At 41.5% G+C, this 26,443-nt stretch overlaps 1 protein-coding gene across 2 annotated transcripts in view; it reads left to right on the top strand.

The window, feature by feature from the left end:
• Nucleotides 1–26,443, top strand: part of kitlga (kit ligand a) — a 155,062-nt gene that overhangs the window by 106,351 nt on the left and 22,268 nt on the right. The window contains exon 6 of one of the 2 annotated variants that reach the window (XM_060839255.1): nt 15,386–15,511. The exons of the other annotated variant lie outside the window; for it this stretch is intronic. Coding sequence (XP_060695238.1) covers nt 15,386–15,511 — 126 coding nt within the window. The remainder of the gene's footprint in view (nt 1–15,385; nt 15,512–26,443) is intronic. 2 annotated transcript variants of the gene reach the window in all.

The raw sequence follows: 26,443 nt of genomic DNA on the forward strand, positions 1-26,443 counted from the left end.
CTCGAGGTCACTATTTGAACAAAAGGGGGTCATTCATTTAAGATAGCGATGAGGCAAAACATAATCCTTCAGAGGGTCGTGAGTCCTTGGAACTCTCTTCCTCCAAAAGAAATGGAAGCCGAGCATTTGGAATTTTAAGGCACAGTTAGATAGATCCTTGGTAAATAAGGGATTGAAGAGTTATCGGGGCATGTGGAGATGTGGAGTTGAGGGTGCAGTCAGATGGGTCATGAGTTTTATATAGTGTCCCAGCAGATCAAGTGGCCTACATTGCTCCTAGCTCATCAGTATCAGAGTTAGAGATGTTGGTTTCTTCAAGGTTCAAACAGCACAACTCCAGAGTTGATTGAGAGCAGATGATGTTCATTGTACTTTGAATTTAAGAGCTGACTTCTGATCCCGTTACTGTAGTGTGGTGACTATCACAGGCTGGCTCCATGTGAAAAGTCACTGTTTCAAAGCAAGGCACAAACATTTGTCTAAATTGCTCTTGTCCCAGTGAAAAGCTACTTTCAGAGGATGCTTATAGTGCAGTGGTAGTGTCCATACCTCTGCCCTAGGATATCTAGGTTCCGCTGCAAAGGTGTGTAATAACATATCTCAATGAGTTGGTTAAATAAAATGGCTAACTTCTACCCTAGTGGGGTGTTGGTTTCTGCACAGGAAACTGATCCACTAAGGAAAGGTGGAAACAAATGTTTGAGCTAAACTATTGATTTACAGTAAAACGCTTTTAAATCTCTGAAATTATTTTGCTGCCTTATTCTGCATATGGATTTTTAAAATACATTTGTGGGATATGGATGTCACCGGCTAGCTAACATTTACTGCTCGTCCCTAGTTGCCCCTTGAGAAGGTGGCTGTGAGCTGCTTCTTGAACCACTGCAGTGCACTTGCTGTGGGTTGACCCACAATACCATTAGGGAGAGAATTTGAGGATTTTGACCCAATAACAGTGAAGGAATGGCAAAACATTTCCAAGTCAGGATGGTGAGTAGTTTGGAGGGGAACTTGAAGGTGGTATTGTTCCCATATATCTGCTGCCCTTGTCCTTCTAAATGGAAGTGGTTGTGGGTTTGGAAGGTGCTGTCTGAGGACCTTGGACAAATCTCTGGTGCATCTTGTAGATAGTACACACTGCTGCTACTGAGCGTCATTGGTGGAGGGATGCTTTTGGATGTAGTACCAGTTAAGCAGGCTGCTTTGTTCTGGATGGTGTCAAGCTTCTAGAGTGTTGTTGAGATATTGGTATATGAAACGATATATATGTATGTATCACTCAAGCACTGTCTGTAAAAAGAAGCTGCTTAATCACCATCACATTGCTCCTTGTGAGATCTTTCTGTGCATATTTCCTACATGACAATGATGATTATGCTCCTAAAGAGCTTCCTTAGCCGTTGAACACCCTGGGATACGCTGTGGTTGTGAAAGGCACTATTTTTTTTCAAGGCTTTCTCTGATTCAGTGAATGAGTGCTACCAGAGTGTGATTGGTATATGTCAAGAGTGTGGTGCTGGAAAAGCAAAGCAGGCCAGGCAGCATCCGAGGAGTAGGAGAATCGACGTTTCAGGTATCAGCCCTTCATCAGGAATTGGCATATGCAGGGATATTAACAAAGCAATTTCAGATGTGCAATTTCCAGTATCCCAATTTCAGAATCAATCCTCCTTCCCGTAACTTTAATGAAGGCAAAGATCTCTTAACTGATGGATTTAGCCAAACATCCTTCTGATAATATTTTCCAATGCTTGATCTTACATTAATGCAATGATTTTATAAAGGTAAAAAAACCCCACAATATATGTGTCACAAAAGCTTGACGTGGTTCCAAATGATACAAGAATTTACAGAGACAATGGAGCAACTTAAAAAGATGAAAAATGCTTTATTACTGTGAAAGAATGGAAAATGACAAATGAATAAAGAATAATCCTGGAGCATCACACAAATGCTCAAATTCCAACAGCAGTCTCTACCTCCCACAGTTTATCAGATCCATCAAATCACCAGTGAAAGCAAGGTCATCAGGTTAGAAAGGAAATGCAATGATAGCATCTATACAGCTGTACATGGGCTACACCATCCTGTGTTGACTGATCACAGACTGACTCCAAAGCCACTTTTCAGCTAAGTGCCAAAACCTGGGACAGTTTGTGCTAATGGAAAGGTCAATGGATAAAAGCAGCAGTTTGGTGAAGCCAGGTTGTTTTGTTTTTGAATTGTTGACACTGTTCATTCCTTTAACCATTTGAGCAGCAGAGTAGACAGATATGAGCATGTAAAATGGATAGTCAGTTACATTTTCCTCTTCCAATGTCTTCCCATCAACTCCACCTCATCACCCCCTCACCCCACCCCATCACGTGGACTGAGGCTGGTGGTAGTGTTAGTGTCATGGGAATTGTAATCTAGAGGCCTGAACTGATATTCTGCTGACATGGGACATCTCTTCAGAGGACGAGTAATATTGAACTCAGAAAGTGAATGATTTTTTCCTCTTGACAGATTTTGCCAGACCCACCAAGTTTCGCCAGTAGTGTCTTTATTTTTTATGTTCAGATTTACAGAAGTACAATCATTAATATGTAGGAAAAGTGTGGTGCCAGAAATGGCAATATCCAGTTAGTCTATTGTTTTAGGAGATAATAATAGACCCAGATTGTGAGATTTCCCTTCACCTTCTAGAAAGTGGTGCCGTGGGATCTTTCTTATCCACTCAGAGGGTAGACAGGGGTTAGGTTTAACAGACACCTCGGACACTGCAGCATTCCCTCAGTATTGTACTGCACATATCAGACTGGATTCTCTGCTCATAGAACACAGAACATAGAAGATAGAACATTACAGCACAGTAGAGGCCCTTCAACCCCCATTGTTGCGCCAACCTGTGAATCCAATCTGAAGCCTACCTAACCTACACTATTCCATTAGCATCCAAATATTTATGCAATGACCATTTAAAAGTTCTTAAAGTTGGCGAGTCTACTACTTTTGCAGGCAGAGCATTCCATGCTTTTATTACTCTCTGAATAAAAAACATACCTCTGACATCTGTCCTATATTAATTTAAAGCTATGTCCCTTCGTGCTAGCCTTCACCATCCAAGGAAAGAGGCTCTCACTATCGACCCTGTCTAATCATCTTGTATGTCTCTATTAAGTCACCTCTCAATTATCTTCGCTCTAACGAGCTTTCAGATCATTTATGTATTTGACTTAACCTACTTTTATCTTCCAACTTTCATTGTTTTCCTGCATGGTTTAATAATTGTACAAAGCTAAAGGAAATCCTTTCCTAAAAGCAGATTACATGTCTATTCCCAGAGTCTGGGCACAGTGCATAGTCTAAGCACACAGCATGAAACTATAGTTGTAAAGGAATTGTGAAAACCCCATTTGGCTCAGGGAAAAAGATCTGTTCAGTCCTGCTTTTGTCTAAATGCGACTCCATGCATACTGTTGGTTAAATAATTAAGTAACAGTTTTAAAGAGTCAGTACAGGCACACTGGGTCAAATTACCCCTTTCTAAGTTGATAGTATCTGGTGAACCATACCATACCTTGTGTTGTTTCACAGTCATAATGTTTTTGAATGGTTTTATCAGATGGTGAGATTCAGTGCTGTAAAATTCCTATTCCTAGCCTGCTTTGGTAATAATTAAGCAATAATAAATCACAGGGCAGACCTATAATGGGAGACTTTTTCTGCACCAGTGATTCTTTTGACATAAACTATGGTCAGGTACAAAAATCCCCAGCCTCGCTACAAGTCCCATGATCTGTACATATCACTGAGTATGTTCCAGAATAGAAACAAGTCATGAGATCAAAAACTCCCAAGAGATTGGAATACTAGGTAGAGAAGCCTTGCTGTAATTATGCAATTGTATTGCACCTTGGTGAGACCATGCTTGGAGTACTACATAAAGATTTAGAATCTTCAGCCAAAAAAGGGTATACACCCCACAGAATGAATGCAAGAAAGGTCAGAGTTTTGCTGCTGGGTTAGATTCTTGGAGTCTGGTGAACCCAGCCTTTCAAAACGGCCATTTCGACTGGATTTTCGATCAGCAGCAGATGGGAGGACTAAGGAAACTGGGGGGTAAAGGATATTGGTCTTGATTACAAAATTAGGCCAGGCAACCCTGGAAGAATTGGAGGAGGATGCCAAGTATGAAGCCGCTGGGCGGAAGTTCTACCTCAGGGATCTGGCACTGTGTCTGAACTTCACAGATGAAGAAGAAAGCATGGAAGATTCAACTGACCATCACCTCACACGCTGCCGAAGCCTCATCCATGCCAACCATGACCCTACCATCATCCACGGCTCCTCATAAACTCCATGTCAACCCATTTCAACCCCTAGCAAGACGCCTGGCCCTTCTGCCCCCCCATGCTATCACCCACATCCCCATGGCTCTTTATAGCCCTAAAGCCAACATCGTGCCAACTCAAACTGATCAATGCCCCATCCTTTATCCGCATATATACCACACCAACGCACTGAGTATTTACTATGAATTGACCTCGGGACCTGTGCAGAGATGAGATATATTAAAGTTCTATAAGTAAACTTCTAAATGTCTGTTACAAACTTCACTGTATTAAAAATATAAACTCATTTACTACAGTTTACTACATTACCTTCTCAAGGGACAGTTATTGGTGTGCAAGAAATGTGGAAGCCTACATCCCTCAGACATGTAAATAGGAAGTGTTGGACTGATAATCATTGAAGTCTCGAAGATTTGGTGATCTTTTGATGTGTACTTAACTGCTCAGGCCTACATGCGATTCCAGATCCACAGCAATGTGGTTAACTGTTAACTGCATGCTGGAATGGCCTAGCAGGCTACTGAGTTCAAGATCAATTAGGATTGGGCATCAAATACTGACCCAACTAGTGAATCTGACATCCTGTGAATGAATAAAGAAGTTCCTGAGGGAATTTGGTAGAGTGGGTACTGACAGGATGTTACCTCTTGTGAGGGAGTCAAGAACTACAGGGTACAGTTTAAGAACAAGAGGACTCTCTTTTAAGGGAAAGGTAAGGTGAAACATTTTCTCTCCGAAGTCATTTGTGTGAAATGCCATTTACCAGAAAAGATTGGAGGCTGATTCATTTAATTTATTGAAGGCAAAGTTGGATAGACATTTTTAAGGACAGGGAAATCAAGGATTATGAGGAGGGGATGGCAGATGGAAAAGAACCACAGCCAGATCAACCATGCTGTCATCATATAGCAGGATGGGATCGAAGGGCTGAAAGGCCTACTCCTACTCCTAAGTCCCTGTTCGTATTTAATTCAAACACACGATCCCATATAACATTCATTGGAATTCATTGTCCCACATCAAAGAATCTATAAACTCTTGTAACTGTAAGTTAAACAGAGGAATGTCAGGCACTCTGCCATGATAATGAATGGCTGTGAAATCAGTGCTGAGGTATAGAAATCATCAGGTTTTTGTCAACAGAATAAAATAGCGAACAATTGCTTTTTTCAAAACTGAGGGCAGGACAATGAAAGTTAAGTGCAACCCAATGCCAGAAGACAGGTTAATAATTGTTAACAGGAGATGTGTCTGGCATTGACTGTTTAAAAGCTAGAAGCTCAGTGCAAACACAAACTCTGGAATCACTTAACAGGCAGCCCAACACTGAGCTAATGGGACCAAAGAACTCAAAGGAGGGAAAATCCCCATACATTATTTAGACAAGTGCACATGAAATATTGAATTTGGCTTTTATTTCTGGTGCAGATCCCCACTCTTGATACGTAATCTAGTCTAGTGTGACTGCAGGATAGCTGCATTGTGTTATGACTCACTGGTAGGATGCTGTAAATTGAACCCTACTATTCCCAAAGTTATACTAAATGTTGAAGTTTTTATTTTAAGATACACATACTACTTCTATTTACCTGACTTTCAGACCAAAGTTGATAGAAAGCAAAGACCAGGTTTTTCTGCTAAACAAGAATTATAATGTAAGTTACAAAAGTGTAGGTATAGATAAACCATTGATAGAAATACTATTAACTAAACTTCTAATCTCCTTTTGCATTCCCCCTTACACACACAGACAAACACATAGGGAAAATAGATTACTGGCAGAGATAGAAAAATAGGAAAGTGCTCTTTGCTTCCTGTTTTCTGAGTTTGTGATGATATTTCTTTGGCAGCCAGGCCCAGGTTGTTCAGATGTCTTTCTCTGGAAGCTTCCACTAGTTTGTAAGAAGTACAGAGTAGTTGATTCACTTGGAAAATGTCTCTGATTTATTAATTCAAAAGTCACAGCTCACAGCAATTGCTACAGGTGAGGTAACTGATTTTTCCACCAGTTTAAACAGAAAATTTTACTGCAGAGAACAGGCAGCTTCTGGTCTAGGAGAAGGTCTGTGCACTTCTCCTTCTGTCTCTCTCAGTGCCTCTATAACTTGTTTCCAGCTCCAAGCCACCAAAGAACCAATCACACAGTTGTTGGCAAGTGAAAGATTTCCATTATTAATAACTGGTCACTATTCCATAGACCAATCAACTTCTTATCACCAGCCAGCTCCATCTGAATACAGCACGCCTCAGCTCCTCTTCACCTGCAATTCAAATTTTAATGACTACTTCTTCAAATAATTGTTTACACCATGCTTGCAATGTGTGTCAAAATGCTTTTCAAAACAGGTAGCACCTTTACAAACCATGCGTTTTGAAAACTGTTCTTGATAATTTCAGTCCACAGTTCTTTTTATACATAAAATAAAAGGATGTGGTTCTTACAATTGTCAGGGCTGCCTTTTCTTTTTATCCAAGGCCTTATCTGCCCTTTAGGTGTGGATTAGATATTCCACTTGGAGAAAAAACATCCATCCCTGATGTGTTTACAAATATTATTATAATCAAAGCTCAAAAGGAGCTCCTTCATTCAGTAAATGATTAGACTAAGGCATTGACAGTACCAAATATCTGGAATATATAGTTGATCCAATGATGATAGGTTGGGCGGGCTAGACTTGCTAGAGAAAGAGGTGATTTGATAGAAATATATTTGAAGGGTCTTGATAGGTTAGACATAGAATGGATGTTTCCTGTTGTAGGTGAAATTGTATTCTGCTTGAGCGTTATTTTTCTGTTGTAGTTCTTTGTGTTTCCTGGAGATGATTTTAGTCAGATGACCCATATCAGGGTGAATCTTGGTGTATTTTCTGTATGAAGAATTGTGAAGTAAGTAGTTTCTTCTGGAAACCAGGGTGACGTTTCTAGATTAGATCAGATTCCCTATGGTATGAAAATAGGCCCGTCAGCCCAACAAGCGCACACTGACCCTCCAAAGTCCTCCACTGACCCAGACCCATTCTCCTACCCTATATTTGGGCACGGTGGCACAGTGGTTAGCACTGCTGCCTCACAGCGCCTGAGACCCGGGTTCAATTCCCGACTCAGGCAACAGACTGTGTGGAGTTTGCACGTTCTCCCCGTGTCTGCATGGGTTTCCTCCGGGTGCTCCGGTTTCCTTCCACAGTCCAAAGATGTGCAGGTCAGGTGAATTGGCCGTGCTAAATTGCCCGTAGTGTTAGGTAAGGGGTAAATGTAGGGGTATGGGTGGGTAGCGCTTCGGCGGGTCGGTGTGGACTTGTTGGGCCGAAGGACCTGTTTCCACACTGTAAGTAATCTAATCTAATCTAATTTACCCCAACTAGTGCACCTATGGGCAATTTAGCATGTCCAATTCACGTGACCTGCGCATCTTTGGATTGTGGGAGGAAATCGGAGCACCCGGAGGAAACCCACACAGACACGGGGAGAATGTGCAAACTCCACATGTTAGGATATTTTACTCTTGAGGTTCGTACACACTTGATGCAACTGCAACTCACCAACTCCTGTGAACAAACAACCAAACAGTACAATACAGGTTTTCTGGAGGAACCTTTAACACACATCTCAGAGAGCTTACAGGTTCATGGCACAAGCTGTCTCTGAATAGAGGAAACTGTTAAAGATTATTAAAATTAGGACAAGCTCGGTGACGCCCTTTGACCTCCCTTGCAGCCGTGCAAGGTTGAATCATAGTGAGGGTCTGAACAAAGAAAGCACTTCCCCTTTATACAGGTCAGTTGCAATGCTTACAGATGCTCTGGCCACTGCCCCTTAGTCACATGCCACTCAAGACAATCCCCAGTTACTCACGGTCACATGTTACCCCAGGTATAAGGACAGGATGAGATCAGCCTTGGAGATAATGCAAATGTTAATGCCCTAATCCTGAGGAATCGTTATGCAGATGATTTCCTGACTCAGCGCTTTCCCAACACAACGCAGGTGTGACACACCTCTGGCCAGAAAGCATTTCTGAATGGAAGAGATTGAATTGATAGTTTAACTTGACAATGGCAGGGAGTAATGTCTAAATGAAGTGTAAATTACAATGGATAGTCATCCGCATTCTTTCATGGCTTTCATCCCGCCCAAAGACAGTGCAGTTTAACCCTTTACTATTAATGTCCAGAGAGATAGTCCCATTTAATATTACTGTACACACAGACAGTTGCCCAAGGCAGGAATCAAACCTAAGTCCCTAGCTCTGAGAGGCAGCAGTGCTAACCACTGAACCACCATGCTGCCCAATCTCATAAGGACTTTTCTCAAACAGTTTAAAAATAAGGTTTTTTTTTTATTTCTCACAAGGTTCGTGATTCTGTGGTACTCTCTTGTTGGTGGAGGCCGAGGCCTTGCGTATTTCTAATCTGGGGTAGATAGACTGGTGAGAAACAAGAGGGTGAAAGATTATCAGGAGAGGGAGGGTAAGCAAAGTGTGAAGTAATCAAATCAGCCATGGTCTTATTCAATGGTGGAGCATGTTCAAATGGGCTTCTCCAGCTCCTATATGCATGTTCATATGTATGTGTAAAGATCCTGCTGCCACAGGGAGTAGTTAAGGCAAATTTACACATTAATACATTTAAAGGAAAGTTGGATAAGTACAAAATCCAGAACAGAATAGAAAATTGGCTGAAATGAAGCAAGGAGGGAGCAAACATAAACACCAGCATTGAGCCTGGGTCAATGTGATATGTTTAATGTAGACAGATCTTAGATCCAAACACCAATAAAATAGAGATAAAATAAAAATAAAATAAAAATCACATCCCCATCTCACTCCAAATCGAATCATGTCCCCATCATAGCACAAATTAAATCGTGTTCATGTCTCGCCTCCTTTTGTTTCTACAAAACTGATCATTTTAAACAGATAGCTCCCTTTCTCCGAAGGGGTTTGTTAGCTTAGCAGGCTAGTTTGCAATACGGAATGATGATAATAGTACAGGTTCAATTCCTACACCAGCTGAGCTTACTGTGAGGCATTCTCCTTCTTGACCTTTCTCTCACCTGAGGTGCAGTGACCTTCGGGTCAACCACCACTAGCTGTCTGTCATTTACTGATGTGTTTCCTATGTCACTACAATGTCCACACTTCAAAAGTTCTTCATTGGTTGCAAAGCTCTTTGAGGTTATGTGTGATGCTGTGTACGTGCAAGTCTCCCTTTCCTCCTGCACATCTGAAAAATGACAGACTTACTGAACAGTTCACAACGAGAGGTTTTCAATAAGAGAGCAGTGTTATTAGCTGGTAAGACTGTGGCACCTCATATCTTACCATTGCAATAGTTGGAATGATTTCAGTGATTAATTGTGGATCAAGAAGGAATTAGGTGAAGAGTACTCAAAGTGACAAAGCATCATCATGTTCTCAAAATTCATCACCCATGCTGTCTAATCTCTTTTGTAAACTGTTCAGTAAGTCTGTCAGTTTTCAGATTTGTGGGAGGAAAGGGAGACTTGCACGTACACAACACCACACTTCACCTCAAAGAGCTTTATAACCAATGAAGAGCTTTTGAATTGTGGACACTGTAGAGGTTTAGGAAACACATCAGTTAATTTTGTGAACTGCAAATACCCACAGACACCACTGTGAAGATGATCTGTCTCCTATTAATGTTGGTTGATGATAAATATTGATACAGACTTCTAGGGAAATTCCCCCCCCCCCCATCCACCGCCCACCCCACCCCAGTTTACCCTCACCTCCCCTACCCAGTGATCATCCATGAAAACAGTATCACAGAATTTAAAGTATTACCATGCAGAAAGAGGCCATTCAGCCCATTGTGTTTGCACTAGCCTTTCAAATCCTTACCTCAGCCAATCTTCTGCTTTTTCTCCATTTCCTTGCACAGTACATTTATCCAGAAAATCATCCAATATCCTCTCGAATGCCTCCATACTCTTTTGAGTAGCCTCAGGATCTTTTATAGCTGAAAATGTGTTGCTGGAAAAGCGCAGCAGGTCAGGCAGCATCCAAGGAACAGGAGATTTGACGCTTCAGGCATAAGCCCTTCTTCAGGAATAGCTTATGCCCGAAACGTCGAATCTCCTGTTCCTTGGACGCTGCCCGACCTGCTGCGCTTTTCCAGCAACACATTTTCAGCTCTGATCTCCAGCATCTGCAGACCTCACTTTCTCCTCAGGATATTTTATATCCAATTACAGTAAAAGGAATAGTTTGGGGCCTCAGATTCGCAACTTCATGAAAAAAAACGCTCCCTCAGCAAGGCTTGGGAGTGTCAGCTGAGTTTGTAGTGTCTGGAGTGGAGGTTGAACCAAAAGGGCAGACAAACTGAGTTCTTCAGCAGTTGAACCAATTTGGAAGAACTCTTTTCGTTTCAATAATAGCAACAATTTTTCAATATCTATATAGCATCTTCATTCAATTAAAGCACCTTAGGGTATTCTCCCATGTGTGTAAAATGTTTGACTCTGAATTACATATAGAGGTAATTACACAGACAACCAGAAGTCTGGCTTTTGGAAAGAGAAAAGGAAGAGTTTTACAGGTGCAATCCCAAAGTTTGAGACCCAGCTGCTGAAGACATGGTCACCAATGGCAGGAAATGTAAAATTGTGCCCGCTGGAGACTGCAGAATTTGAGGAGTTCAAGGTCTCAGAGAGGATTGTGGGATGGAGGAGATTACAGAGAAAGGACACATGGAGGAATTTGAAAACAAGGGTGGGAATTTTTCAATTGAGGCACATGTTGACCTGGAAGCCAGTCAGGTAGGTTAATGGGTGGTTGTGCAAGTTGATTGTAAACTGAACAAATGGCTGTCTGACATGATCTGAAGTGTCCAATGATGTTAACATTCATGTCTATGAAGGTGCACCATGTTGACATGTCCCAGTTCCCAGCAGCCAGAAGCAGAAACTTTAGGTAGCTTCAAACGTTATTACAAATATTGTATTTCACTCTCACCGCTGTCCAGCTGGCAAATCACATCAGCAAAAACTTGCTGACTATAGAGTGGGAATTGTGCTAATAAATTAGTCATGACATTTCCAAGTCTGTCGATTTGTTGATGTACCTGCTTGCAGCAGATGGAGACTTGCTAGATAAAGGCATCTGTTGGCTGAAGCTAGCATCTACACTGTAACCTGTTGACATTGAATCAGATGACGTTAACTTAGAGGAATCATTTCCAGCTTACATTCTGAGTGCATTGTCAAGTTTGACAGAACCTGCCTAAATTTCATTGGTATTGGGCCAAGTTACTGTCAAAGCACTGAAAATGAAAACCATTCCCAGCAAGGGACAAGAGAAAGTGCTGTCAAAAAGGTATGCTAAAAGTTGGTGCATGCCCTCGATTTTTAACAATGTCTAAGTATATTCAATAACATGAAACTCAGTGTCCATTAAGTCTGATTTAAGACATGATAAAAACAGGTTGCAGAGTTAAAGTGAATGCAGGATCTCATAGATGTATAGTCCTTCCAGGAAAAGAAGATGGGATAGTTCTCATGTAGGGCAGCACAGTGGCTCAGTGGTTAACATTGCTACCTCACAGTGCTGGAGACCAAGGTTCAGTCCCTGTCTTGGGCAACTGTCTGTGTGGAGTTTGCACATTCTCCCTGTGTCTGCGTGGGTTTCTTCTGGGTGCTCTGGTTTTATCCCACAATCCAAATGTGTGCAGGTCAGGTGAATTGGCTATGCTAAATTGCCTGTAGTGTTAAGTGTATTGGTCAGGGGTAAACAATGGGTCTGGGTGGGTTACTCTTTGGAGGGTCGGTGTGGAACTGTTGGGCCAAATGGCCTGTTCCCATACTGTAGGGAATCTAATCTCCTTAACATAATATATTTATAAGTTCTTTTCTTGGTTAGATTTTTGATTTCCTCATTCAGTTAGTCCAGACATATAGAAACCCCACCAACAGAGCTTCCAGTAGAACCAGCTGAGTTGTCTAGACACCTGGAAGTGATAATTAGAGAAGCAAAAGACACAGGTTTGCAATGAAGGTATTGACATACTACTCACTTGCAACGTGTACAGAGGAAACTAAAACAAAAGGATAGACTTACAATTATGCAGCACGTTTTCTAACCACTGGACACGTCAAAGCATGTTACAGCCAATGAAGTGTGTTTGACATACATTTGCTGTAGTAATGTTAGTTATCTTCACGAGTTCATGGGCTGTAATCAAGGTGAGCATTTGTTTGCCTTGAGAAGGTATCTTGAGCTGCCTTTTGAACCGCTGGTGCCCATGTGCTATAGTTTGACCCACAAGGCCATTAGGGAAGGATTTACAGGATTTTGACCCAGTGACTGAAGGAACAGTGACATATTTCCAAGTCAGGATGCCCAGTGGTTCGGAGAGGATTTTGCATGTTCTTTTCATGAAATACCTGTGGAGTTACACCTGCTCTCTTCCATGGTTAGGTCCATGCCAGGATATCCATGAAGAAGCAACACACAGAGTTCACTCGTAAATTCAAAGTATTCTGCAACTGGTAGGCATTGTAGGGCCTGAGATGAATTATCAGCCCAAAGTTTTAATTTAAACTGCATACATGCTGTTTGTGAGTTTGAACTTTGTACAGTGTTCCTTTAAGGTGCTGTCATTATTATATTTGGTCTTGTGCAGTCTGATTAAGTGATGTAATATGGTATGCAGAGAGACTACTGATTCAGACAAAAAACACTTTGGCCCCAGGCCCCAACACCTCCCTTAGGAAGAGACACCTCAATTTGATGTGTCTCATGGAATTCCCTTTGCCCCGATCCAGTCTGCACATGGAGAGGTGTCCTATACAGGTTGCAGCTGCATATCCCCCACCTCCTCACCCTTGTCAACCATCCGGATGCACTGTGGCACTCCACCCTGCTGTCCAAAATGGCGGGGGTGGGGAGTGGGTAGGGGTTACTCCTGTAAGTGGCTCTCTACATTGGAGATCTTCATCACTGGAGATCTAATATGGAGGGTGTTACACACATCACGCAGTAGTTAACTAGGATGGTTCATGAACTCCCAGGCTTTTTTCACAACCTCAATGACACTTAGGTTCTATGTGTACGTGGGCTGGGGGAGGCTACAATCTCTATTTCATTATTTGAAGGGACTGCTTCTATATTTTTGCTTGCTCTTCAATGCAGAGAGAGGTGGGCAAGTCAAATGAGTCTGCCCAAGATGACCATTAGTAGTATGTCCAGGGAGCAATTTGTGGAGGGAATCACTAGACTCAACTGCCTGCTTCTCTTCTATGGTTACATCTGCATCGGGGGCACCCTGAAGAGGGGACACAATAGGATAATTGAGACTCTCACACCATTGATCATTGCAGCGGTAGAGTGCATTATCTCCTCTTACACTCAGTGACTAATTGAAATTTGGATCATTACATCTGAGTATTGTTACAGTGTTGCTGCTGCCCTGTAATTTGGTTAAATGGTTTGTAAAAGAGTACGAAGAGAGACTGCTGGGATAGTGAGGAAATTAAATGGAAGCAAACCAATTACCAAAAATAGGAGTAGTGTCCGTATCACATGCCATTCGCCAGTTTGGCAGAAGTCAGTTTGTCATTTTGGCTACATTACTGCAACAGTGTGGGGTGCTGAATCACTCAAGACATTCAAGAACCCACCCACCCACCCCCTAACCCCTGGCCCCAGGTAAGTTTTATTTCTGCCAAAATCCTGCTGTTAAATAGTCCCCAGGGTCTGGACAGCAAGCTTGCAATAAATACACAGTGCTAAGTTGCTTATGTGGAAATATTAGATATAATGCATATCGTGCTGAATGATAAATATTAGGGAGCTGTTCTGGATTAAGAAAAATCTCTTTTCTACTCTTGAATACTTCCAGACAGGGAGATTAATAGTCGTCAGAGCAGCAAGGAATATTAATAAAGCAGGCGAGTGAAGTCAAAATTCCAGTCTGCCAATATCTAACTGAATGGTAAAACAGGCTCAAGGAGCTGAAAGTGAGGGCTGTAGATGCTGGAGATCAAAGACAAGATTAGAATGGTGCTGGAAAAGCACAGGAGGTCAGGCAGCATCCGAGGAGCAGGAAAATCATTCCTTGGATCTGCCTGGCCTGCTGTGCCTTTCCAGCACCATTCTAATCTTGTCAAGGAGCTGTTCCTATAGATCAACATGGGGAAGCGCAGGCATATCCCTGGATTAATAGTCTGATGAAGCTCAGGCTAATGCTGTGGGGATGTAGGTTCAAGTTCCACCATTACAGCTAGCAGGATTTATCTTCAATGAATGAAATCTAGCACTTAAAATTGATCAAAGTACCAGTGACTGTGAGACTATTGTTGATTATCATTAAAACCCTCTGACTGTACCAATGCCCCTTTCGGGAAGAAATTTGACACTATTACCTGGTTTAGCCTCTGTAACGTCAGACCCACAGCAATGTGGTTGGCTTTAACTGCCCTCTATATTGGCTGAGCAAGGCACTCAGTTCAGGGGCATTAGGGATGAGCATGCAGCACCCACATCACCAGGAACAATCAATAAACGTTTCTTAAAATTAGGGTGCATCTTGTCAGTCATGTTAATTAAAATATGTGTTCGCTTTATTTTTAATAACATTTCTTCCATGTTAAGGTGGTTTGCGTTATTCCATCCAGTCCGATCTCATGTTTTGTGTCAAATGTTGACAACAGGGTTGGAAAGGAAAATAACTGAAGTGAGTACAGCACCGGGATTCCAACTCCAGGTTGGCTCCTGGGACCTAGTGGAAGCTGCTATCTAAGAGGAGTAATAGAAGTGAAAAGTGTGAAAGCAGAAGTGAGATAAACCATTGAGAGATGGGGAGAGAGAGAGAGGAATAAGAAGCAATACTGTTAGGTTTAGAATAAAAGACATGGACGAGGCCTGTGTGGAGCATAAGTACCAGCATATACCATTTAGGCCGAAAGGCCTGTCTGTATGCTACAGCCTCCAAGTAATTTGTGGGAGATTCAGTGAAAGAGTCACATAATTTGTGAAGTGTCTTTCTTTCATGTAACACACTGACAGCACCCCAACCTTTTCTACCCAGGGCGTGGCTCCAACTCCACTGCACATACTCTGGAGCAGACAAATAAAACCCGTGCACCAAAGTGTGAACGCACACATCCGGAGCTGGGTAGGCTGGTCCGTGCTAAAAGACACTCTCTCACAGCCAGTAAGTATTTACCAATCACTGCATTAGGCAAGGTTTAGAGTGACCCTAGGCCTGTTTATGAGTGGTTATATGAGGATGCCAATCTGTATCTTGTGGATTGTTTGTGGACACGAATGTGTTTCTACATAAGTGTGCGCGAACGAATGGGTGAGTGCATGTGTTTGTACATATGTGTGTGTGAATGTATGTTTGTACGAATCTGTGTGAGTTGAGGGAATTGTATGTGTGTGGTGTGTTCTTGTGTATACATAGGATGACCAAAAAAAAAGGAAGAAAGTAAACATTGAAGATAAATCGTGAAGTAAGATAAAAATGGACAGTAAAAACTTCTTTAAATATTTGAAAAGGAAGAGAGAAACCAAAATGAACATAGGCCCCTTAAAGGATGAGGCTGGGAAAATAATAATGGGTAAAAAAGGAAATGGTACTAGAATTAAATAAATTATTTGCATCAGTCTTCACAATAGAGACATTAATAGCATTCCAAACATACTAAACTATTGTTTCCTCCCACAGTCCAAAAATGTGTAGGTTAAGTGAATTGGCCATGGTTATTGTGGGGTTCCAGGAATAAGGTAGAGGAATGGGAATGGGTGTGATGCTGTTTAGAGGGTTGGTATGGACTCAATAGATTGAATGGCCTGCTTCCACACACTGTACTAATTCTATGATTCTAATGAGGCTGAAGGCTAATAGAAAGAATGTAATAACAAGGCACTTGGAAATGTATATTATAATCAAACAGAGTCAGTGCCTCTTCATGAAGAGGAAATCATGCCTGATAAATTTTTAGAATACTTTGAGGAGGTACAAAGCACAATAGATAAGTAGATGTAATCAATAGATGTAATACATTTGATATCCAAAATGCACTTGATAACATACTACTAAAGAAGCTACTTAATAAACATTCAAAGTATGGGGATAGTATATTCAATCGATAGAGAATTGGCTAATTAACAGAAAAAAATAATTCAGATAAACGCGACCTTTTCAGGATGGCAGCCTGTAATTAGTGGGGTACCACAGAAATCAGCACTGGGGCTACAATTATTTCTAATGTGTAATAATGCCTTGGATGAGGCAAGTAAATGTATTCTTGCCAAGTTTGTGGATGTCACAAAAATAGGTGGAAGACAAGGGGTAAAGATGGCACAAGAGTCTAAAGAGGGATATAAACAGATTGAGTGAGTGAGTGAAAACTTGGCAACGTATCGTACAGTAGGAAAGTGTGCAGCTATGCACTTTGGCAGGAAGAATAAAAAGAGTTGAATATTGTTTAAATGGAGAAATATTGCAGAAAGCTGAGTAAGGAGAGATTTTCTTATGAGGAGAGATTGAGCAGATTCATTGGAGTTTACAAGAATGAGAGGAAACCTTATTGAAACATGTAAGATTCTTAGGAGGCTTGACAGGTAGGTGTGGAGGGCTTGTTTCCTGTTGTAAGAAAGTCTAGAGCCAGAGGGTATAATCTCAAAGTAAGGGGTTTCCCATTTAAGACAGAGTCAGAAGTCACACAACTGAGCTGAAAATGTGTTGCTGGAAAAGCGCAGCAGGTCAGGCAGCATCCAAGGAACAGGAAATTCGACATTTCGGGCATAAGCCCTTCATCAGAAGTCACACAACACCAGGTTATAGTCCAACAGGTTTATTTGAAATCACAAGCTTTCAGAGTGCTGCCCCTTTGTAAGGTGCAGTGGAGAGAAGTACACGGGCACAGAATTTATAATCAGAGAGATCCCTTTTTAAAATAAATGGAGTCCATTAATCATGGGTGAATTTAATCTTCATGTAGATTAGGAAAGTCAGATTGATGGAGGTAGCCATGAAAAAGAATTCATAGAGTATATTTGGGACATTCCCCTAGAACTATATGTTGTGGATCCTAACAGGGATCAGACTGTTTTGGATCTGCTGATGTGTAATGAGGCAGGTTTAATAAATATCTAAGAATAAAAGATCCCCTTAAGACAGTGACCGTAACGTAGTAGAATTTAACATTCAGTTTTTGAGAGAGAGAGACTTGGGTTGGAAGCTTGTGCTAAACTTAAATAAGGGTAATAATAAAAGAATGAAGGCAGAACTGGTTGGAGTGAACTGGGAAAGGGGGTTAGCAGCAAAGATTGTTGAGGACCAATAGCAGACTTTTAAGAAAATAATTTACGACTCACAATAAAGATATATCCCAGTAAAGAAGAAGGGGATAAGTCAACAATGTTAACCAGGGAAGTGTAGGACAGTATTAATTTGAAAGAGAAAGCAGACAAAGTGGGAATAATTAGTCGTAAACCAGAGCATTTGGAAAGTTTTAAAAATCAACAAAAGATGACCATTAAAAAGGAGAGCATTCTAGAGTCACAGAGATGTACAGCATGGAAACAGACCCTTCGGTCCAACTGGTCCATGCCGACCAGATATCCCAACCCAATCTAGTCCCACCTGCCAGCACCTGGCCCATATCCCTCCAAACCCTTCCTATTCAAATAACCATCCAGATGCCTTTTAAATTTTGCAATTGTACCAGCCTCAACCACTTCCTCTGGCAGCTCATTCCATACACATACCACCCTCTGTGTGAAAAAGTTGCCCGAGGTCTCTTTTATATTTTTCCCCTCTCACCTTAAACCTATGCCTTTGAGCTCTGGACTCCGCCACCCCAGGGAAAAGACTATGTTCATTTATCCTATCCATGCCCCACATTATTTTATAAACCTCTATAAGGTCACCCCTCAGCCTCTGACGCTCCAGGGAAAACAACCCCAGCCTATTCAACCTCGCCCTATAGCTCAAATCGTCCAAACCCGGCAACATCCTTGCAAATCTTTTCTGAACCCTTTCAAGTTTCACAATATCCTCCCGATAGGAAGAAGACCAGAATTGCACGCAATATTTCGAAAGTGGCCTAACCAATGTCCTTTACAGCTGCAACATGACCTCCCAACTTCTGTACTCAATACTCTGACCAATAAAAGAAAGCATACCAAACGCCTTCTTCACTATCCTATCTACCTGCGACTCTACTTTTAAAGAGCTATGAGCCTGCACTCCAAGGTCTCTTTGTTCAGCAACACACCCTAGGACCTTACCATTAAGAGTTGTTGAACCTTGAGGATAAACTTGCAAGTAATATCAAGGTGGACTGAATGAGCTTCTTTAAGTGTATCAAAGGGAAGAGGCCAAGGAGAACATAGGCTCCTTAGCATATGAGACTGTGGATATAGTGATGGGGGATTCAGGAAATTACAGAAGATTAGATAAATACTTTGCACCAGTCTTTAGAGTAGAACACACTCATAATAGTCCAAAAATACTAAATAATTCATGGGCAAAAGGAGGAAAGGAAACAAACACAATAACTACCACCAGAGATAATGGATTAGAGAAACTCATGGGACTAAAGACTGAGAAGTCCCCTGGACCTGATTCATTGCATCGTAAAGAAGTAGCTACAAAGATAATGGATGCACCAGGAGCAACCTTCCAAGAATCTTTAGATTCTGGAAAAGTCCCAGAGGATTGGAAAACTTCCAATTTTAAACCCTTATTGAAAAAGAGAGGGAGGCAAAAAAACAGGTATTTACAGTCCTGTTAGCATCACCTCTGTTGTTAAGAAAATGTTAAGAGTCTCTTTTGAAGGATGTAATAGCAGGTAACTTAGAAATACATAATATGATCACATTCCAGACTTGTGCATTGTAGGTTTTGAGGAGAGCATGGATGCCTCAGAATTCTTAGCCTCTGACCTGCTCTTGTAGCTGCAGTATTTATATAGCTGGTGTGGATTAATTTTTAGTCAGTGGTAATCCTTAGGTATTGATTGTGGGAATTCAGCATTGGTAATGCCATTGAAAGTCAAGAGATGATGGTTAAATTCTCTCATGTTGGAAATGGTCATTGCCTAGCATTGGTAAGGCACCAAAGTTAGATGCTATATATTAACCCAAGACTAGATGTTCTCCAGGTCGTACTGAATATGTATACAGACTGCTTCTGACATGTCATAAACAGGTATGCCAAATATTGTTTAATCATTGGTAAATATTCCAACTTTGACCTTATGAACGAGAGAAGGTCATTGATGAAGATATTGGGCATAGGACACTATCCTGAAGAACTCCTGCTGAGATGATCTGAGATGACTGACCTCCAACAACCACAGCTCTTTACTCTAAGCATCACTTTGTACTAACTATAACTCCAACCAGCAGAGAGTTTGCCCCTTTTTACTCTTTCGTGGCTTATAAGCATTCCTGACTAGGCCAGTAGTTATTGCAAATCCCTAATTACGCAGAAGGTAGGTGAGAGTCAAGCATGCTGCTGTGGATCTAGAGTCACAGGTAGGCCAGATCAGGTGAACATGGCAGAATCCCTTCCCTAAAGGACATTAATGAACCAAATGGGTTTTTATAATCATTGAATATGGTTACATGGTCACAAGTTGGCCAACTTAAAACTGTCCTATTGACATCAAGCAAAGCTAGCAAACTTGGATGTCATACTCAGGCAAATGTGTTCCTACAAGAGCAGTCACTCTCACCTCACATATCGAATTCATGTTGGACCCAGGCTATCATAAAGCGAGGAGCCTAGTGAGCAGGGCATATCACAAACTGAGTGTCAGTGGGTAGACTGTTCCTTTGCAATTGCCTCAGCAGTTCTGTCAACAACCTATCCATTACTTTGCCACATGTCAGTAGCAGACTGATAGGTCAGTAATTGGAAGAGTTGGATTTGTCCTGCTTTCTTGTATTGGCTGTACCTGGGAAAATTTCTACAGTGTCATATAAATGTCAATATTAGAGTTGAACTAGAATGGAGTAGGCCTAGCTAGTTCTGGAGCACATGTCTTCAGTACCACGTTGTCAGAGTCCATATTTTTTGCAGTATCCAGTGTCTTCAGCTATTTCTTTATTTCAAATGGAATGAATCAAATTGGCTGAAGACTGGTATCTATGGTACTGGCAACCTCAGATGAAGGCTGAGAGGGGTCGTCCCCTTGGCAAATCTGGCTGAAAATGAAGCAAATACATTAGCTTTGTTTTTTGCATTGAAGAGCTCACCGTTGTTGAGAATGGGAATATTTGTGAAGCTATATTGTGTCTATTCTGTCAACCAATTCTTCAGATTAGATTCCCTACAGTATGGAAACAGGCCCTTCGGCCCACCAAGTCCACACTGATCCTCCGAAGAGCAACCCATACAGACATGTTTTGTTGGAAGTTTAATTGTCCACCGCCATTTGCAACTGGACGTGGTAGGACTGCAGATTTTAGATCTGATCCAGTGGTTGTGAGATTGCTTAAACCCATCTATTGCATGCTGTTTTTGGTGTTTGGCATATAAATTGTTCTGTTTTGTAGCTTTACCAGGCTAAGATATGCCTGGTGCTGCTCTTCACATGCCATACTGCACTCTTTGTTGAACCAGGGTTGATCTTCTGACTTGATAATAATGGTAGAGTGCATGATATGTCAGTCCATGAGGTTGCCTATTGCGTTGGAGAATAATTCTGCAGCTGTTGATGGTCCAAAATGTCTCATGCATGCTCTGTCCTGAGTTGCTTGATCTGTTTGAGGTCTGTGTCATTTGGCAAGCTAATAGCACCATGCTACATGATGGAGAATATGTAGGCAGGACTTCTCCACAAAGCCTGTTCAGTGGTCACTCATACTGTGATAGATGGACATCTCTTCAGCAGATAGATTGGTGACTTCAAGGTCAGGTAGATTTTTCTCTCTTGTTGGTTCCCTCATCACTTGCTACTGACTCAGTCTATGTCCTTTAAGGCGAGCTAGTTCAATCAGTAGTGGTGCTGCCAAGCCATAATTGGTGATAGACATTGATGGCCCAGAGTATATTCTGTGCTCTTGCCACCTTCAGTGCTTCTTTCAAGTGATGTTCTATGTGGAGGAGTCCTGATTCAGTAGTTGAAGGGGGGTGGGGAAGGTTGTGGAGGCTGGTAGGTGGTGGAGGTTTGCCGGAGTGCATAAAAAGATGTTGAGGCTTAATTGAGTTTGGACTCAATGTTGAGAACTCAGGGCAGTTGTCCCTGACTCCATGCCACTGTGCAGCCACATCTGCTAGATCTGTGCTGCAAGAGATATAGGACACAACCAGGGATGGTATTGCTGGTACCTAAGACATTGTAAAGTTTGATTCTGTGGGAATGACTTGTCAGGCTGTTACTTGACTGGTCTGTCGGATAGTCGTCCCAATTGTAGAGCAGATAAGAGCAAATCAGTGGATGTGGTACCTTTGGCTGTTAATAAGATCCCTCATAAGAGGTTATTGTGCACAATTAAAACACATGAGATACAAGTTAATACAATAACATGGATCAAGAATTGGGGCGGCACAGTGGCTCGGGTGTTTGCACTGCTGCCTCACAGCACCAGGGACCGGGTTCAATTCCCGCCTCAGGTGACTGTCTGTGTGGAGTTTGCACATTCTCCCTGTGTCTGTGTGGGTGTCCTCCCACTATCCAAGTTTGTGCAGGTCAGGTGAATTAGCCATGGTAAATTGCCCAGAGTGTTAGGTGCATTGGTCAGGGGTAAATATGGGGAATAGGTCTGTGTGGGTTGCTCTTCGGAGGATCAGTGTGGACTTGGTGGACCGAAGGGCCTGTTTCCATACTGTAGGAATCTAATCTAAAGAATTGGTTGACAGAATAGACACAGTAAATGGATCATTTTCCAATTGACTAGCAGGTTACTGTAAAGATCAGTGTTATATATCAATGACCTGGATCAGAGAGCCAAATGCAACATTTCTAAGTTTGCTAATGACACACAACTAGGTGGGATTGTGAGTAGCGAGGAGGAGACAAGGTGGCTTCAAGGTAATTTAAACAAATTGAGTAATGAGCCAGCAAATGGCTGATACAACACAACATGGCTAAATGTGAAATTATCCACTTTGGTCTGAAAAACAGAAATGAAGAGCATTATTTAAGTAGTGATATGTTGGGAAGTGTAGACATACAAAAGGATCAGGGTGTCCTTGTACACCAGACAATGAAAGTAGACAGACACGTGCAGCGAGCAGTTAGGAAGGCAAAGGTTATGTTAGCCTTCATTGCAAGATTTGAGTTCAGAAATAGAGATGCTCTACTGCAACGTTACAGGGTCTTGGTGAGATAATACCTGGAGTATTACATTGAGTTTTGCTCTCCCTACCTAAAGAAAAGATATACTAGCCATAGAGGGAGTGCAGCAGAGGTTGATTAGACTAATAAAGGATATGGCAGGACTGTCCTATGAAGAGAGATTGGATCAACTGGGCCTGAATAATAGAGTTTAGAAGGAGAGGAATTTGATTAAAATGTACTCAACTGTAACAGGGCCAGACAGACTAAGTGCAGGGAAGATGTTTTCCCTGGTAGGGATTCTAGAACTAGAAGACAAAGTCTCAGGATACAGAGTTAAACTATTTAGGAATGAACTGAGGAAGGCAGTCTTTACTCAGAGGGTAGTGAAACTGTGGAATTATTAGCCACAGAAAGCTGTGAAGGCGTTCATTGAATATATTCAAGAAAAAATTAGATTTTTTTAATGTTAAAGCTATTACGGGATATGGGGAAAAAGTGGGAATATAGCATTGAGATAGAGGATCGGACATGATATATTAAATGGCATTGCAGGCTTGAAGGACCAAAGCACCCGCTTTGCTCCTCGTTTCTGTGATTCTATGGAATAACACAAAGACAGATATCCTCCCCTGAAGAACATTCATGAAACCAGATGGGTTTTTATGACATGGTCACAAAGGATAGCTTTTAGTTCCAGATTTAGTTTTCGTGAATTCAAATTTCACCATCTGCCATAGTAATATTGAAACCCAGATACCCTGGGGCTCTCGATTATTGCTCCAGTAACATTACAACCACTCCAACACCTCTCTCACGTGGATCATGCTAAAGAAGTAGAAATTGTTATTGTTGAAGCATGCCAATATTCAAGATATGTTTGACAAACAACTGAGTGTGGTATTAGATACCTCTCTAGCACTCTAGTGTTCAGGTATCTTACAGCTAATACCATGAAAGCTGCTTCACTTTAGCTGTAAGTAAAGTAGTTTACTTACCAACATTTGAAAAGAGAAACACTGTGGAGTGGGGTGATGTAGGTGGCTCTTTTTGGGAGGCCAGTACAGAGCCAGTGTCGAGCTTCATGTTCTTTATATGATTTCATTCAGATTGGAGAAAGGACACATAAAGTTGTTATAATGGGGTTTCACAAATGAAGGAAGGCACTTTTGACCCTATGATTTCATCAACAGCTTTGGAAAACGATCAGTCAGTCAGCATGGAGCTGCACTGCTCAAAAGAGTAAATGAAATTATGTGCATTTATATAGCACCTGTCATGAGATCAGGATGTTTCAAACACTTTACAGCCAATGAAAGGTCTTGAAACACAGTCACAGTTGTAATGCAAGAAATGCTGCAGAACTTTTTTAAAGGTACAGCAAGCTCCCACAAAAAGCAATGTGATCAATGACCTGAGGACCCTTTGGTTTAATGCAGGATAAAGATTGAAAAGGACACCCACCTTCCCTCTCAGGGAGAGGTAGAAGATCTCATGTCATGATTTTGAAGCGTTCTGCCTGATCTCCAGGTCAGTGTTTCCCAACAAGTAACATTGCTCAAAAGCATATACTCTGGTTATTGATCACAAAAGTGTTTCATTGGCTGTAAGGTGTTCTGGAGTATCCTGAGCTCACTACAAATACATTTAAATGGACATTAGCTTTATCAAATGCACAAACTATTTAGTTCCACTCCTGTGCTCTTTTCCCAGAGCCCTGCAAACCTTACCAAGAGGGTAGGGTACTGGGCAGTAACAGTACAGGAGTGTGAGGGATTTTTTTTTGTTTTAATTTGTTCATGAGATGTGGGCACTGCTGTTGAGGACAGCATTTATTACCCAACCCTAAACACCAAGAGTCAGCAGTTCAAAGTTCACCACAATGCCTTGGGTCTTGAGTGATGTGTAGTCCAGACTGGGTAAGATTAGTGAACTAGATGGGCTTTTATGACAAAAGAAAGTTGGTATATGGCTGCCATTACACTAGCATTTTACTAAATTTCAGCATCAATCATATTGTGATTTGAACCTACCTCCTGAGATATTAACCTAGTGTTTAAGGATTACTAGTGCCAGTGACAATACTACAATGCTATTACGCATTGCTAAAGGCATCAGAAATTTGAGACAAAGTGCAGAAAAAGTTGGAAGCTTTCAGCAGTTCGATATAGTATTGGGGTGGGAAGGCGTTCCCACATTGATGATTTGGCTATAACGCTTTTTAATAAACACCTTTTGTGTCCCACAAGCAACCTCATTGTGACAGACCACTCTGCAGATGTTGCCGAATCGACAGAAGCTTTTGGGGCGTTTCCTGAATCTGTCACTCTTAACAAGCCTAACTGGGTGTGGTATCATAAAGTTATACAATTATACCGTAGAGGATTTCCAACCCATTAAGTCTGCAACAACAGTAAACTGCTCTTACTGTTCTAATCCCACTTCCAAGAATTAGGTGCTTTGAATACTAAAGATTGTGAGGCTTCCCGCTTCAAAGACTGTCCCAGGCAGCGCATTCCAGATTCCCATATGGTCACTTGGAGGTCAAGGAAGTGTAGGGGTGATACTGTATTAAATCTTCTCAGTTGAAAACGTAAATAGTGCAATGTCAGAGTGTGGCAAAATGTAAATAGAGCAGAGCCATAAAAAAAGTGAAAATTTGAAAGCTTTACACGAGACATCCACCAGCAATGAATCATTGTTCTTCATCACAATAAATCGTGGGAATATTCTACTCGTGCCTCCCTCTGATTTCAAAACATTTGACTTCCTCAATTTTGTGACGAGTCCCATTACAGTCTTAATACAGAAGTAGGTAAAATCCAAAACCTAAACCTGTGCCAGATTGAGTGAGGCTGTGGTCAAAGATTGATTGAGAGCCATATAATCAGATCACTCTCATGATCCCACCTAGGAAGAAGTGGGCTTCATTCGGTTAAGCCGTTCAGCTAAAATCTCACTTGAAATTTTGAATTGAACACCAGCTTTTGAAGGAAAGAATCCCAGAATCCAATAATTATTTGTGTGAAGAAGTAGCTCCTGATCACCTCAAAAGGGTTTAGTTCTAAAGTTGTGATGTTCTGAAATCCCCACTTCAAATGAAATAGTAGCTCTCTCTATCTGCGTTGATGAAATCATTTAATCATGTTACATGTCAATTTGATACCTACCAGATGATAAGTAATGGGAGCAAGAATAGTGAGATTTTAGCTGAACAAGGATGATGGAACTAACTGGGTAAGTGGAGTCAAGATGCAGATTAGCTACAGGTTCCTTGAATCGCAGAACAGGGGCTGAATAATCTCTTTCTGATCCCATGCTATCTTTGTCACCGGGGCTTGGTATAATGAGGTTTTGGGCATGGGTGGTCTTCTCAGTTCCAATTTGGATGAGGGAACAGCTTAACCGAATGAAGCCATTAATCCTAACTCTTTGTGTGTTAACCAATCCTCAGTCTGTGCTAATACATTCCCGTAAGCTTCTATCTTGTGCAGTAATCTCTTGAGGCACCTTGATAAATGCCTGCTAGAACTCCAAATGCTCATTTACTGGTTCTCCGTTGTCAGCTCCATTTGTTAAATTCTCCTAGAAACATGAGCCAATTTGTCAAACATGATCTCCCATTCACAAAACCATGTTGACTGATTATGTTAAGCTCTTCTAAAGGACCTGCTATTTCTTCCTGAATAATGGACTCCAGCATTTTCTCACTGACACCTGTCAGGAGTTTGTTTGGAGAAATATAATTGGGTCCTATTGTTTTGGTTGGATTGCTGTCATCACGTGACCCCTCTGCCTCTGATGTAAGTGCATTTGTGTGGAGCCTGTAGCAGCCATTGCACACAGCA

Source organism: Hemiscyllium ocellatum, chromosome 19, assembly GCF_020745735.1.
Source record: "Hemiscyllium ocellatum isolate sHemOce1 chromosome 19, sHemOce1.pat.X.cur, whole genome shotgun sequence".
NCBI classification, from domain to species: Eukaryota; Metazoa; Chordata; class Chondrichthyes; order Orectolobiformes; family Hemiscylliidae; genus Hemiscyllium; species Hemiscyllium ocellatum.